The following is a 17,131-nucleotide window of genomic DNA, read 5'->3' as shown; positions in this document are numbered from 1 at the left end:
CACCGTCCCCCACAGCCATCATGCCGCGGCCGTGCCGCCCCGGCGGGTGCCGGCTCCCTGACTGCCAGCCGCCGTCGCCCGCCCCGCTTCAAAATAGCAGTCCCCGCCTCGCGCGGGAACCCCGCGCCTCCCGCCGCCGCGCCCAGCCCCGTCCCACTGGGGACTTTTACTGCGCTCCGCCCCCCCCACCGCCGCGCCGGTCACGTGCCGCCGCGGGGTTCCCGTCCCCCTCCTCCCGCCGGGCCCTTCCGCGGCCGCGGGGGAAGCGCGGAGCCAGGCGGGACATCGCACCCGTAAGGGGAAGTTCTACCCCCATCCACCTCCCCCCCTCTCCCCCCCACCGCGGGGAAAACGATGCCACAGCTCGAACTGCGCGGCAGCGGCGGCGGCCGTGGCGAGGGCGGGTGTTCCGCAAAAAGGAAATCAACCGAAAATAAAGTAAAAGCAAAAAATAATAATAATTAAAAAAAAAAAACCCAAACAAATTAAAAAAAAAAAAAACACCACAAAAAATAAAAACACCAAGAAATAAAAAAGTAAACGCAAAAAAATAAAGAAAAAAATCAAAAAACAAAAAACAACCCCCCCCAAAATAAGAAAATAAAAAAAAACTCCCCCAGAAATAAAACAGATACGCGATTAAAAAAATAAACAAAAAAAAAGAAAACGAAGCCAAAACAAACAAACAAAAAACCTACACGAACAGCAAAATAAAACAAAAAACACCCCAACATCAACAACAACAAAAAGATAAAAACAACACAAAAGAAAACCCTCGGCCCCTCCCCCCCCCCAAAAAAACCAAAACAAAAAATCCGCACAAAACCACCACTCAAACAGAAAAAAAAAAAAAAAAAAAAAGAGGAAAAAGAAGATGGGTCCTTGCAAAAAGGTGCTCTTTGAGGAGTTTTAGGACACACACCCCCCCCCCCCCGAGACCTGGCAGAGAAGCAGCTTGCGTCCAGCGCGCCTGGGACAGAGGCTGGGGAGCGCTTCCCAGCGCTACGGAAATCATAAGGAAATCCTACCCCAGACCTGAACTTCGGTTTACAGTTCATTCCCAAATCCCTATCTTCACTGACACACTGAAGGCAGAAAGAGCTCAAGCCAATAAAGGTATTTAAAAAAAAAAAAAAAACCAAACAAAAAAAAAAAAACCAAAAAGCTTCTGATTTGCTTTGTCTTGCCTGGGGAAAAGTTTAGGATGCCGATGGGACAAACACCCCTGCCAGGGGCTGCAAGTCGTGTTTTTGCAGGAGTCGGGGGGCAGTTCCCCAAAAGTAATAATTCCAGAACTCTGGCCAAAGTTCCTTAAAAACCAGTGGGATGAGCCTGCTGAGGCCCCTCGGCTTCCCAACAGGGTGACGCTGACCCTGACGCTCCACCGGCCACTGCATTTTTTCCCCATTTCAAATTCTCAACCAGCAGGAATAACGGCTGAAATTTAAAATAACGTGGCTACCTGCTGAGCACCGGCCTCGAGCTCATTCATCCCTAATTTCCCCAACTACACACATCCCTTCCGTGCCGCTCCGGCGAGCTCTCTCTCGGAGTATGTCGTCGCTTGTCTCCATAGTAACCGCACTTCCAAAAAAGAAAACAGCAAAGGGAAATTAAAAAAAAAACAAACAACAAAACCAACATGATGTGGAAAACCAGCTAGGCACTTGTGCTATGGATTTTTACCTGATCTTTTTATAGGAGAACACATATCTCACCTATATCTTTATCAGTTAACACAGCTCCCCACCCCAACAGTGATACCGGCATCACTGTGTCCTACCTGTCACATTCCATGTTTGTAAAGCCAACCTGACGAGGAGAACCACTGACGGGTGAAAATTGCACAGGTTGGATAGAGACGTACCATTTATAACTCAGCCCCAATCACTCACTCGGCTCAATGAGGGCAGAACACCCAATATTAGTATTTCTCCCTACTTGTCTTTAACCCCCCACCTCAAAATCCACACTACTGCCCGATACAGGAGTCTGTTTAAACTCTCACAAACTGTATTTACGAAGCTCAGGCAGCAGACAGGAGCGCTTCTGCAGCTCTGAGATTTTCCGTTTCCATAGAAAAGAACGTTCATTTGCTGAAAAACGGGGAGGCGCTTTGAAGAACCTTCTCTGGTTTGCAGGGACACTACACATCTCTGGTGGAGTCAAAGGCAAAGTAGCAGCACATGTAAGACTTTTGCTCAACAAGCCGACGTCCTAGCATGAACCTCTTAATTTGCGACATGGTTATGAATGTAAACAAACCCCAAGGTCTTCATAGCAGCTAATTCATTCACATTATTCATGGAATGGTTCAGGTTGGAAGGGACCTTAAAGATCATCCAGTTCCAACCCCCCTGCCATGGGCAGGGACACCTCCCACCAGACCAGGTTGCTCAAAGCCCCATCCAGCCTGGCCTTGAACACTTCTAGGGATGGGGCATCTACAGCTTTCTCTGGGCAACCTGTTCCAGTGTCTCACCACCCTCACAGCAAAGAATTTCTTCCTAATATCTAATCTAAATCTCCCCTCTTTCAGTTTAAACCCATTACCCTTGTCCTATGGCTCCACTCCCTGATAAAGAGTCCCTCCCCATCTCTCCTGTAGCCCCTTCAGATATTGGAAGGCTGCTATAAGGTCTCCCTGGAGCCTTCTCTTCTCCAGGCTGAACACCCCAACTCTCTCAGCCTGTCTTCATATCAGAAGTGCTCCAGCCCCCTGATCATCTTTGTGGCCTCCGCTGGACCCGTTCCAACAGGTCCATGTCCTTGCAGTCCTAAGTAACATGCTCTAACATGCCCTAGGCAATCCTGCTTCAGCAAGGGAGTTGGACTAGATGATCTCTGTGGTCCCTTCCAACTCTAAAAAAATTCAGTGAAATTCAGTAAAATTCCTGTGTTGAGGACTCCAAAGCTGGACACAGTACTCCAGGTGGGGTCTCAGGAGAGCAGAGGGGTAGAATCACCTCCTGCAACCTGCTGGCCTTACTATTCACATTAAAGGAACAATGTCTGGTTTTACAATCCACTGCTAACAACAAGGGAAGACAGGAAGCAGGGAAAAACAATTTAAAATAAACCAAACAATAACCATCAAAGGTCAGCTGGAGAGCCAAGTTAGTAGTATGATATTATTTAAGCCTGTAAGTCACCCTCGTCAAGCAAAAGCACCAAGACTCTTTCCCAGTCCCCTTGTTAGACACGGCGCCTTCTCATCTGTCAGCTTTTGAAAGTCCTTGCTACATCCTGCCCTCATTACTCCATCCATAGTTGATTCAATACGCTCTTCACGTCCTCCAGCCCCCAAGAGGATGTCAGCCTAAAGGGGACTCGTTGCCCTCCTCCTCTTTACAGTTTCATTGACTTTACAGACTCACTAAAGAAAGATGGTAACACAAGGCTAGAGAGATGGTTCGCACCAGATACCATACCTGCAGTCTTGTGCACACTGGTAGATTTAATATCTTACACTCCAACACAGTCTCAGGGATAGTATCTTCTCCTCCCTGCTTTTCCCCCACACACCAAGACAATATTTTTAAAACCTCTCATGTGTTTAATCATGTTAGTACAAACATTTTTTTTAAATATGTATTTGCTTGGACTATTAAAATATTACAGAAAACATTTTTCTATTCAGATTGTTTAAAGCTACAAGTTCAAAGGTTTAGTGGGGGTTTTCGTTGAGTTTGGTTTTTTTTCCTCCAAAGTACAGGTTGGATAAAGAGACTGAACAACTGACATGAGTATTATTTGGGCCCCTTACCACAAAAAAAGGCACTGAGGGGCTGGAGCGGGTCCAGAGAAGGGCAACGGAGCTGGCAAGGGGTCTGGAGAACAAGTCTTGTGAGGAGAGGCTGAGGGAGCTGGGGGTGTTCAGCCTGGAGAAAAGGAGGCTGAGGGGAGACCTTCTCGCTCTCTCCAACTCCCTGAAAGGAGGGTGTAGCCAGGGGGGGTCGGTCTCTTCTCCCAAGTCCCAGGCCATGGGACAAGAGGAAATGGCCTCAAGTTGCACCACGGGAGGTTCAGATTGGATATTAGGAAAAATGTTTCCACGGAAAGGGTTATTGCACATTGGAATGGGCTGCCCAGGGCAGTGGTTGAGGCACCATCCCTGGAGGGATTTAAAGGATGGGTTGACATAGTGCTTAGAGACATGGTTTAGTGATGGTTTTTTATCAGAGTTAGGTTGATGGTTGGACTAGATGATCTGAAAGGTCCCTTCCAACCTGGAAAATTCTATGATTCTATGATAAAACAATCCTAAGTCACATCTCCAGATTCTCAGAAACTAGGTCACCACAACAAAGATTTGCTACCAGAGCAGCAAGGCTCAGGACTGTGAAGAAGCCAACATCTTCCATGGTGGTATTAGCAAGCCCTTCCCTATCCATCACACCCTGAAGGGAACCCTTATCAGTACAGTTAACTCATTTGCCAAAGTAACTCAATCTGGCAAAAAGCCGTTCCTTTAACTGGTAAAAAGGTCCACTGCGGAGCTGCGCCAGTCTAATTATAATAAAGCCTGTTGAACAGTTTTTGGCACACATGCACATACAGACCTTGGACACATAACTCTATTTCCCCTTCACTTCCAAAACCCTACTCCAAAATACCCAAAGCACTAAAAAAAAAAAAAATAAAAAAAATCCTCAACACTGTAACAGCTGGATTGAGACACTGAAATTTGGCCTTTATCCAGAGATGTTTGATAAAGCTCCCAAAAGATAAGTTGGTAACAAGGCTACAAGAATTCAACAGTAACTTTGAATCTCCACGTAAATACAAATTGTCCTTCAGAGAATAGCGAAGGATAAAGCCAAGGTAAAGTACTAACAATGGAAGAGTATCTGTTCAATAACATTAAAAAATTGGCCAGATGGATGCAACACGATAAACTAGGTTCAAGCCAAAGTAACAGACACCAACGTATCGGAATTCTGTCTTTATGGTACTGAAACAAAATCATAGTAACTTTTGCATAGAAACTGCCACCAACAAGACAAAATAAATGGTTTATAGAGCTGTAGATCAGCATTAATATCTGCATTTTACAGATGAAATAAAAACAGCTTAAAGAAAAATAAACTTAATCAACTCTCTCAAAATGGAGGCAAAAAGGTCAGGAAGTGCTATGTAAACTAGGCCAGCAATGTTGTATTTATATTTTCATGTATATTTGAATTATTTCAGTCCATTTATACCCCTAAAATATTAACATTAAATGCAAGCAATAATGCTTTACCCCTTCCACAACAAGTAAATTTACAATCTAACATAAGACTTATGCAAAACGTTTTCTCCTCAAATTAGTGTTCTCTTTGGTTTTTTTTTTTCATATTAAACCTTACAAAACTATTTTTGCATTCTTTAAGTGTTCAAGAAAAGCAATGCTTTATTTCAAAGCAGAATGTAGCACAGAAACTCTTACTACCTCCAACAAAAGGCTGGAAAAACGCATTCCTTTGAACCTACAGTCTCATCTGTTTTCACACTGACAAGAAAATGGTAAGAATATTTAAAATGAAAAGGTATATTTGAGCACATTCACAAATAGCATACATTCCTCAAAATATTTTTACTCTTGCATAGTGACACTTTTTAGATCTGGCAGAACATCCTTCTCCGGCAGCATAGTTGCTTTGAAAGGAAAACGAAAAGCAGAGAACCTTCCCCTATAAAACAAGACCTACTGATCCCTCGCGGAAGACAAGACAATGAAGCTTTCAAAACCAACTAGACTGAAGCCACTGCCACAACACCTCCCTTGTTGGGCTGTTATGCAACAGGGTTTTTTTAAACAGGTTTTTTTTTTTCTTAAATTATAGTTCTGAGTAAGAAAGAATTATGGGATTACTCTTCTATACTATAACATACTGTATGAAGAATGCAGTAGCAAGCAACAAGGATTCTCGGCACAACAGGTTTTCTTAACATGAAATACACCAAAAATAAAGAGCTCAAACTCAGTACAGTAAAGATAAAGTCAGAATTTCAACCTTTAAGTGTCTTTGAATGCTGCGATCCTATTTCTGTAATTTAAAACTCCAGGTACTATAATCATTATTCATCATTTTAACTGAGAAGAAATCAAACACATTCATCACTAAATTACCATTTTCTTTTAGAAACAGCATAAAGGTTCGTTTGATATATTTTTCCCCATCCGTGAATACTTTGCAGGATTCTTGTATCCTCTACTGAGCACACAGGTAACTTGTTAAAGATTCACTGGTTGTTCCCATCCTGTTTCAACACCTTTTCCAACTGCATTCTTGAAAATGCTTTCAGTAACACAGTATAAATTTGTTCCACTAAGTGTCTCATTTGCTTAATACTTGCGTATGTTTCTAGTCCTCTATCTCACACTGATAACACCAGCATTTAAATTTTTACCTTTTATTAATCTAAAGCTGATGATAAATATATGATCTTTCATACTCACCATTGACGCTACTTAGAATCATGTTTCCGGAGTTTCTTACTTCATCAAATTTCGCAAAGATTGTTTGCAACCTGTAAAGAACAAAAATATTTTTACATCTCTGAAATCCCCCAAGTTACTGGTAAAAAGAGAAATCAGTTTATCATCACATATAAAGCAGTAGTACAAGGGATTAAGAGTATCTAGAAACAATTCCCAAAGCCCTCCTTAGTCGAGCATCTTCACTCAAATGCCCAGAAAATTAAGTCAACTTAGCAAAGACCAAAACTGAGCACCGTTATTAGCATGATTAGAAATAACTGAAATTCAGGTTCAGTAATACTATATATTGGGTTCAGATCACTGTGGTATTACTCTATTTATACACAACACAAAGGCAACAATTTGAACTATGGAACGTTCAATGGAATGGGGGGAAAAAAAAAGGGATTACTATTTAATTTGTTCTGAGAAATGTACTGATTTTCTTCAACATTATTGTTCCTCAACACTTCCTCAGTTTTGTTACGAAAATACTCTTGTAGTACTTAGCACTTCCACAAGGAGAAAAAAAGAAAAAAGAAGAAATACTTTTTTTCTAAAGTTAAGGTACACTAAACACTTTAGTTATGTTCAAAACACACCGCGAATTTAAACACTCAAAATAGAAAACACACTGCAAGTGTTTCGAAACCTATAAAAGTATATTAAAAAAACCAAAAAACCTAACCCCCTAACAAACAAAAACCACCAAGAGAGAAACAAACCCCCAAAAAAGCTCAAGACTGCAATCCAGCCCCACAAGGGAGAAAATGCTATTCAAGCAAGAAAGCTGGCAAAACACTTAAAACAGCCATTTCTCATCCCTTCTGCAGAAAACTCAATAAAAGCAGTGGAAGGATCTCACAGAAGAAACGTGACCCAGAGGCCAGTGATGGGGTTTGTACTGACAATACACTATTCAACGGCAAACAATTGAGAATGTTTTCTTACATTTCTCCAAAGACTCGTCTGCATTTTAGACTACTCAGAATATGGTAACATCTAACACGCAACACACATGAAGTTTCAGCTACAAGACTAACAGGACTGAATCCTGATTTAAAACGAAGAGTTAGGAACTACAAATCTCATGGTAGTCTGCAACTCTCCAACCAGGGAGAGGGATGTGGACAGGCTGGATGGATGAGCCGAGGCCAATGGGATGAGGTTCAACAAGGCCAAGTGCCAGGTCCTGCCCTTGGGTCACAGCAACCCCCTGCAGCGCTCCAGGCTTGGGGCAGAGTGGCTGGAGCTGCCTGGCAGAAAAGGACCTGGGGGTGTTGGTGGACTGTGGGCTGAAGATGAGCCAGCAGTGTGCCCAGGTGGCCAAGAAGGCCACCAGCATCCTGGCCTGTGTGAGGAACAGCATGGGGAGTAGGACTCGGGAGGTGATGGTCCCCCTGTACTGGGCACTGGTGAGGCCCCACCTCGAGGGCTGTGTCCAGTTTTGGGCCCCTTCCCACAAAAAAGACATTGAGGGGCTGGAGCGGGTCCAGAGAAGGGCAACGGAGCTGGTGAGGGGTCTGGAGAAGAAGTCTTGTGAGGAGAGGCTGAGGGAGCTGGGGGTGTCCAGCCTGGAGAAAAGGAGGCTGAGGGGAGACCTTCTCACTCTCTCCAACTCCCTGAAAGGAGGGTGTAGCCAGGGGGGGTCAGTCTCTGCTCCCAAGTCCCAGGCCATGGGACAAGAGGAAATGGCCTCAAGTTGCACCACGGGAGGTTCAGATTGGATATTAGGAAAAATGTTTCCACGGAAAGGGTTATTGCACATTGGAATGGGCTGCCCAGGGCAGTGGTTGAGGCACCATCCCTGGAGGTATTTCAAAGCCGGGTTGACATAGTGCTCAGAGACATGGTTTAGTGATGGTTTTTTTATCAGAGTTAGGTTGATGGTTGGACTAGATGATCTGAAAGGTCCCTTCCAACCTGGACAATTCTATGATTCTATGAGACAGGTACAGTTCAGCTGCGTTGCCAGGACTAGAGCCTGTATTACCCAATTCAAAATTTGCTAAAAGAGCAGATACTGAAAAGCTCTCTTTACAACTCAACAATTCAAATTATTTTAAGAGAAACCCAGAAAAATGGATAAGAACAGTGCTTCGGTATGAAAATTCTCACAATACATAAAGAAGCAAAGTCAAGGACATACAAAGATCTAACTTCAACGTTTCCTTATGCCCGCACCACCTTGACTCAATGATCCGTATGGAGAGGCTGTGCAGAGTCTCCCTTCTCTGACACACTGCACAGCCCTTTCATTCACTGAGACCTCATCTAGTTAGTAACGAGGAAAGTGATAAAATCATGAAACCCAGACAGACAACTGGCTGAGCCTGAGCCTTTCCCCACACTTTCCAATGTTTTAGGACTCTGACAATGAGTTGGTTTTACTTTCCAAATACTTCAAAGCAGTCTGCTACAAAGCAAATTTGTTCTGTACTTAATGGGCCCACAACAAGAACTACCAGATTTAGCCAAGAGTTCCACAAAAAGGCCTACCCTACTGCAAGCACCTAAGAAAACCAAACCATAAAATCCCTTAATCATCTAAAGTCAATAACTCGTGACACAAACCAGCAGTTATTCTACCATCTCAACTTTTCTCAAAGCTGTATGTAGCTCAGTAGTAGTTTGCATGATCTTCCCCTCACGTACTTGCCGGTCTTCTCTCTGGAACCTGTTTTTCCCTTTCTCGCCACTGTTGCATTGACAACCATCGCAGCCACAGCAAAACCTCTGAAACAGCGGCCGCTCGCAATATTAAAGCAGTGTATTTAATATTACTGCTTTATATTAAACCTCAGTCTTTTAATGAAAAGGTCAGTTTGTAAACCAAAGGCAATTTATGGCAAAACAGGGGTTTTTTTGCACTCAGACTTGAGAAAGTATAACTACAGTTACACTAGGAAATGCTTTTTGGGTACTCGCATTTACTAATGACACGTGGAACCCCATTAACATACAATGTGCTTTCAAATGTACCCAGTGAAAGGTTCACACAAGAATCAATACACACAGTAATGCATTATGCCATCCTGCCTTCAGGAAAGGAAGTTAATGCATTTGCTTCGTGTGCGCCATAGGAAGTATCTTTACTGTTTACCAGTGACTGTGAGTTCCCCTCAACCCTGCTGGATTCCATACTAAACACTGCATTAACAGTCTGCCTCGTTAATGAGGACGACTTAACACCACATCGGAAAGGCTGCAACTGTTATCCTGAGAGAAAACTGAACACGAAGACTAGAGAGACTAACAGATTTCCATTAAAATGTCACTCTTGTTTTTATATCCTGCTAGGCTGATGTTACGCATTTGGCACACATATTTTAAAGATTTCAAAAGAAAAAATACTTCCAGCTCTTTTGAACTTAAGTTTTCAAAAAGGCTTTTCTGAGCGTTTTAAGCAGAATGAAATGCTTCCTTATAAATACACCGTAACAACACCCACGTTGCCTCTCACTCTGAGCAAAGTATCTGATGAAGTACTTACTAGGAACATTAAAAAAAACGTGTTTGTCAGCCCTGGATGCTACGCAGTCAGTGGTGCAGGCTGGAGAATACCAGAGTACTGCCACTCCTTAAGCTTTCAGAGCAATTCTTTACGACCAGAGGCACACTCTGTAGTATTTTGGCATAATTAAAAAAAAAAAATTAAAAAAATCCAGTAAAACATAGCTGAGAAAATGGTCAAGCACCACTGTAGATCCAACCCTCTCTTCAGTACAGCTTACCGTAACGGTAACTACTACTTTGCAATGATTCTCACAAGTTTCTTCCTTCCTCTCCTCCCACCCAGCTCTTCATGCTACCATCTTCTCTTCTCGTATTTCTTCACACAGCCAAATGGAGCCAGGCAATATGGACTAAGGCCTCAAAAATCATTGCAACCACGATCAATTTAAGAACGTTTACAGGAGTTTGGATCCTGGCAAAGGAGAGCCCGGCCAAGAGGAATCCAAGAAAGTTTACAAGGCTGGGTGAAGACTGGTTTCACCATCACCAGCAGTGAGGAACGTTCTTTGAGAAAAGCAGCTTTATTATTCCTTTATTTCATGACTGCAAGCCCAAGTCTGGATATGACATGCATAATCAATCAATGAAGTCAGCAGTCAACAGAAATACTATGTCGCCAGAGAACAGAAATATTATCTTTTTTTCCTCCAAAAAGGCACAGACGGGTCTTCTGCAACTTCACATATGGAAGGAAAAATCCCCATTGACGAAAAACACGTGTTCAGGAGAACAGGCCACTTCTGCACAGGCTGGATGACCGTTGCTGTCTCAGCGAATAAATGAATTTGTAGTGCTTTAAACCGGGGCTCCTGGCAACCTGCTAAACCCTCTCCTATGAGAGGTGACAGGTCTCCCATCAAAGGATTAACGTATTATGGTGATTACATGTTCAAAGAGTAGGAATACCTACCCTTCTAAGACACAGCTCGAGCTGCCATGCTCGAGCATACATGGAAATGTAGATGCTAATAGAGAACATGCACTACACTTCTAGACTGAAAAGCCGTTATTTATGATGATGCTTGATGGAGTTCAACTGTTTGCATGACAGGAAGAGGGGGAAGACCTAAAAGTTTGGACCTTGTGATGGAGAGGCAAAAAAGCACCACTCCCCTGTCAATAGCAAGAGGATAAAGAAGAAGAAAGGGTGGTAACTAGTCTGTTCCTCACGTCCAAAGTGAGTCTAATGCAGGAAATGGCCCATATGAAACCTTGCACTTATTTTCCATTACTTCCCCCTTCCAAAAAAAAAAAAAAAAAAGAAAATGGACCTTGCACAGACATGTGTCCACATCTGGACACACAGACGGACCTCATCTATAACACAAACTAGACAGATAAGTAGAATGCACAGACCACATAAAATCTGGTATTCAGAAATGCATACTGCAAAAACATTTCAGGATATGAAGTTGTGGCCCTAGACATAAGAACCAAACAAATAACTGGTTTTATACATTTATGTTTCCTCAGTAACATTGGGAGAAGTTGTCAGATGACTTCCTGAAAGGCCTTAAAAAGCTTTTAGCACTCAGACTAAGCAACTGCTATCCAGATCTGCGTATACTATTTCCATTCAGGGAAGATCAGTCACACAGATTCTATACTGTAACAAATCCAATTTGGCCCAAATAGAACAAAACCTGTTCGCTATTCTTGGCTCCCAGAACAAGAAATAATACATTTGTGAATACTGTGAGTGGATGTTCTAACTTACAGGCCCAATACCAGACTGTCAAACCTCTGTGGCAGCAACTTCAATAAAAGGGAAAACAACACCCAAATTTCCAACCACTGACTTGATACCAATGTTTCCGAAAAGGGAACGTGCTTCAGGCAAAAAGCCCAATATTAATCTGAGATTTCTAAGTTGAAAAATAACAAATAGAAAGAGGAACTCACTGATTTTATTTATAAACAGAACTCACAAATTACTCTCTGTAAAGAGTAAAAATGCATTGAAGACAAATACGATAGTAGCAAGTAGAGTTGAACTACAAAAGTAAGACCCCATCTTCTTTTACTGGCTACTTAAGACACCAACAGGTCCAATAATCTCCTCTAGAAAATCCTGTATTTTCCATAAAGGCAAACCTACCATTATTAAATTACTAACTACATTTGGCTTTATATACACACAACATGTATATACCATTTGCATATTTAAGGAAGTTGAAAAATTCTGCAACACAATGCTTGATTAACTTTCCTGCCTTCCTTTCAGCCACTACGAGCTCTTACTTTCAGTGTTTTAGGGCAGAGTGCATTCAAGCAGCAACACACAGATCTCTAATGTGTAATTTGTTATGTAAACTAAACGAGCCTACATTCTATTAAATCATGTGTGCGCCAAATACCAAAGTAATGGGGTTTTCTGCTAATATTTATGTTTAGACACAATTTTTAATGCACTCTCATACAGTGAAGGAGCTGCAGTGAGGTTCTTTAAGGCTGAACTCAAGAACTGAAAAGAGCTGTGTCTGAACAGCAGATTATCTGTAATGCTTAAAACCCTTAAAACCTACCCAGACACACAGATATAAACACAGACTCCCCTCAAAACAATGATAAGATGATACTCTACATCAAAGGGTTTTTTCAACGGATCATAGCTCCTGCATAAACACATGAAAATTTTAATGCGTCTAAGTGAAGGGAAAACTTCTGACAGGCACTGGGGAAGAAACGTCTTAAATTAGGTCTGCCTTGGAAGGAACAACAGTCTGAGCTACCGTAGAGCTAATCTGTCTTTCCTGAGCTTTGTCAACCGCCTTCTTACTCGTGTGAAGGAGTAAGAAGAGACTACAGGATCTCTGCTTTCTGTCAGCGATGGATGGGACAGAGACTACCAGCCTTATGCTCAAATCACATCTTCACTCCCTCCTCATCCCAACATGAGAAACTATGACGGAGGACACGGCACCGAGACTCAGCTCACGCGTTATTTTACAGTTGAGATTCAGTGGCAACAACCCGTTTAACACGCAGCAAGTAGAGCTTTGCTTCTTTACGTACATGCAAAGGGTACAACTGTGCCTGCTTTCAGATTGGGTGGCATTTTATATTCCACTGATTCAGAGAGTAGAAATAACAATTTGGCACCCACTGCGACTAAATTCGAAGCTGTTGATTGCCCTGAGGATACAAAGCTCCTGTGGTGTTTAATCCTATTTGGATCCCAAGATTTACTCAGTTTGTATCACACGGCAATGGGAACAGGATGAGTGCTGATATTGTCAGACCCAACATTCTCAGCACAAACAAAGGCTGTCATTATCTGCACTCTTCCGCTCTTATTCTCTGTTCCAAAAGATGTCCAAGACCCCATCTTAATGCAAGAAGGATCTTCTCTGGTACGATCCAATTACCTGCTATGAAACTCAGCTGTTGGAATTGTAGTAATAACACAGCTTAAACTTCTGTGGTAACCATAAAATCTCTTAACAGTCTAAAATTGTGACAGCCATTAAACAGAAGAGAATGTGTACAACTTCCCATTCCCATAGGCAGGGGAAGCTCTTGTCCAAACAGGCTGAACTCTGCCTGGAATGTGAAACAATAAATTCAACACTATTCTCCTATGATATTTTGATACCCTGTAAATCATCACTAAAAACTAGAGCTTATAGTTTTTTGGAGGAGTCTGATGAAGCACAGTATCCATTCTGATATTCTCTCTGACACCATGTAGTAGATATATTCAACTTTATCAAAATCAAGTAAGAGGAAGACTCCGAGCAAAGCAATACATTAACTGACAAAGGGTTAACACCTTAAATTGTTTTAATAAGGAATTGGAAAGATTTTATTGTATAAACAGTCTTTCCCACTAAGTACAACTTCAACCTCTATCTAGCTTTCTTAATTAAACAAATTGTTACCAAGGTAGCAACAAAACAATGGCTACTTTTATTTCTTATAAACTAATCCACACACAACACAAAACAGCCTTTAAAGATCGGAATTGCTTTTCAGAAAGAGAAAGGACGGATGAAGTACAGCTTTTCAAAACTTCCTTATATCTTTTGCAAGAAACAAACATCCAGTGTCCTGTGATGGCGTGTGTAACAGCTAGACAGCGATCACTCCTTCTGAATATTCCTTTCTCATTGAACCCCAGAATTGCAGCCTTGGAACTGGGAAACAGTTATTCTGAAAAGCACCTCTCCCTCATCTAACTGTAGCCCATAAGCAAACATCTAGGGTGGAAAGGATTGGTCTGATGTAATTAGCAAGAAGCTAGGGAGGACAACTTTTCCATTATAACTATCTTCAAGAAAGCAGTAGCTTGTTGGTTTGCCATACTTTCACTGCACACTTACACGTGTACACGCACACTTGCTCTCTCTCACACATGCACAATACATTAAAAGTATTGATTTAAGTGCTTCAGTTGAGACTCTTCTCCACTGAGGCTAAACCGCAACTCTAGAATGGAGCAAGATGTATATATTCCAGTCCTTTCAAATTATTTCCCCACTGCACTTAGCGCCTATTTCCTTATTTCTGAAACATTTTTCTACTACTGTTCAGCTCTCAGCTTCTCTTCAAGTCACGAAATTTTAACTGATGAATGGAAGGCTGCTTTTCATCATATACCTGCGTGCCTCTCCCAAACAGGAAAGACAACAGCAAAAAGAAGTCTGGAACACTAGTAACATCACTATGGAAGCAAAACTAACTAGAAGACAAAATAAAAATTGTAATAATTTTAAACCAAAGTTTTTAGTGAGTGTAAAGTTCTGATAACGTAACAGAACGGCACAGGGTTACAAAATCAAAATAGTTGACTCACCTCCCAGGAGGAATTCCTCTCTTCGTAAGATCTATTCGTACTTTCTCTCCTACATGTCTATAAACCTCTACAATGGCTAGTATGGCAGCATCCCTCACCTGTGAACACAAAGTTTAAATTGTTAATTTCAGGATTACAGAAACCAAAACAACATTTGCTGACAACCCACTAATCTTCCAGCTTCTATCCATCCGCATGCCAACTCATTTCACCAAACAGTTGAAACAGCGAGGATGGAAGGGAAAGGAAACACAACTGTTATTTCAAGATGGTATTTGTTCCAAGTTAGAGCATCTCCAGATGGCAAATGAAAAATCCTAGAAATAACAGCTCTAGAGGGAATTTCTGGGATTGACATAAGAATAATATTTGTGGGGAAAAAAAGTGCTTTATTTAGGACTCTATCAGAGTAGACAATACTTCCAAAAGTTAGTCCCTCCACTCAGTCTTGACACTTTGTCTTGCATATATTTGTTTCTACATGCACCAAGGCCCTTCTGGAAAAGGAACCTGACTGCCCACAAGAGCAGGCCGAAGTGATCAGTGTCTTCTTTATTTCCATCAACAGGAATTACATGGCATCACATAAGCACGAGAAAGTGAGTAAGACAAGACGGGGAAGGGAAAAGAACAGTTAAAGCAAGGCAATGGAGTGCCTCTTTAAAAAATTTAAACCATAGTCATCACAATAAAAACTGCCAGAAATGCTTGTTAGTAAACACCATTATTCTCTACAAACAATTACTGGAATGACTTTAGTATTGTTCTTTGTAACAGCTTGAACTAAACTCACAATTGCTTTATCAAGATATGAACTACGTCTTTACTAATGATCAACAAACAAGACAAATTCTTAACAGATTTTCTATAGAAGAATGTTATGCTATACAGAGGAGACAAGGACGTTGCTGCACCCAGAAAATAAGCATAAAGACCTATCCTATTTAGTTGCCCATCTCCTACCAATGTTACCTTCTTCCTGTATTCTTAGCCTTTTCTCTCAGACACAACTTCAGCTAAATTGAGCCAGATTTTACCCAGTTCCATTCAAAGGTTTTCTGAAGTTCAGATGTCACCATTATGAACGGCATCTTGATTTTCACTGCAGTTGTGTTCACTTGATTAACTGATTTTAACTCCAGTCCTTGCATGTGCTCAAATGCCATTTGGGTTCCACTTAGGAAATTATTACTTGTCCTGCACATGATAACGTTACCTCCAGCAAATTTGGCAGACTATTACAGGTCTCACGTAGGGGCTCCTTCTGGAGGCAGATCTTCCTGTCAACTTTTATTTTTTAATTTTCTTTCAACGTGCTCTATAAGAAAATTATTTTCAGTAATGACTAGTTCCAGGCTCTGAAGACAACACTAAAAGGGCCGGTGTATCGCAACACCGCTGCCTTGACAACTCTACTTTCATCTTCCAATGGATGGACTGATTGAAAAGAAAATGGGTCTACTGTTTCTCATGGTAGAAAACAATGCTCTGCTGTATACAAGCAAGACTATCAGCTTTTCTTAAATGCCTACATTTATTTTGCTTTCATTCTTCTGTCAAAGTATAGTTGCTGAAGTACTAGTAAGTAATGAAATGCTTACCTGACTATTTGAGTCACCAAATGCTGTACACAGATGTGGTACCAACTTGCTAAGGATTAATGGTTGTGCACCGTAACTAAAAGAAAAGAAAAGTTAAATGTTTTGGTTTTTTTTTTTTTTTTTTTACAGAAAAAACCAGAAAATGCAGAAATTGCACAGAAGTGAACTCCTACCTTAGCATTGATAAAATACAAACTTACATCAATCAAGCTCTGTCTCTCTCACTAGTCCTTTGTCTACTTTTAAATAAGACAAAAATACTATACCTTTAGTCTTTCAGAAAGCTCAAAAGTTAAGTTGTTTGATTTTTCCCATTTATTAATTCCATTGAATCAGACCTCCCAAAGTATTAGTTTCAGATAAAAATGACATTCAGAAGGACAGAACCCTTACATCTCCATAGAAACAAAAAGCTTACATGTTTAAGGTAGCAATAAGGCATAAACACACTCCTTCTCGGGATCGGAAATTCTTGTGTTTAAAACCAACAGCAAGGCGTTCCCAAATGTACTATAAAAACAGAAATAATTGTCTTCAATTACAAGGAGCACAATACAGTGTAATTCTATCTGTATTTTATTATTACATTCATAACAGTTGCAAAAAAAAGCACAAAACAACAGAAGACAGGTCCACTGGAAAAGTAAAGGCACTTCTCAGATAAAATTAAGTTATAAAATGCACAGTACGAACACGACCCAGATTATTCCTCTGCCAAAAACAATTTCTAAAAAACATCCTTCAGAGATCTGA

At 41.3% G+C, this 17,131-nt stretch overlaps 1 protein-coding gene across 18 annotated transcripts in view; it reads right to left on the bottom strand.

The window, feature by feature from the left end:
- Positions 1-17,131, bottom strand: part of CLASP2 (cytoplasmic linker associated protein 2) — a 154,986-nt gene that overhangs the window by 107,490 nt on the left and 30,365 nt on the right. For all 18 annotated transcript variants that reach the window (XM_074151128.1, XM_074151133.1, XM_074151134.1 and 15 more), the window contains exons 4-7: positions 16,797-16,888; positions 16,379-16,454; positions 14,778-14,875; positions 6,446-6,516 (exon numbers count right to left, since the gene is read on the bottom strand). In XM_074151128.1, the coding sequence (XP_074007229.1) occupies positions 6,446-6,516; positions 14,778-14,875; positions 16,379-16,454; positions 16,797-16,888 (337 nt within the window). The remainder of the gene's footprint in view (positions 1-6,445; positions 6,517-14,777; positions 14,876-16,378; positions 16,455-16,796; positions 16,889-17,131) is intronic.

Source organism: Numenius arquata, chromosome 7 (genome assembly GCF_964106895.1).
Source record: "Numenius arquata chromosome 7, bNumArq3.hap1.1, whole genome shotgun sequence".
Classification (NCBI taxonomy): domain Eukaryota; kingdom Metazoa; phylum Chordata; class Aves; order Charadriiformes; family Scolopacidae; genus Numenius; species Numenius arquata.
The sequence above is the reverse complement of the archived record's forward strand: the minus strand, read 5'-3'. Positions and strand labels throughout refer to the sequence as shown.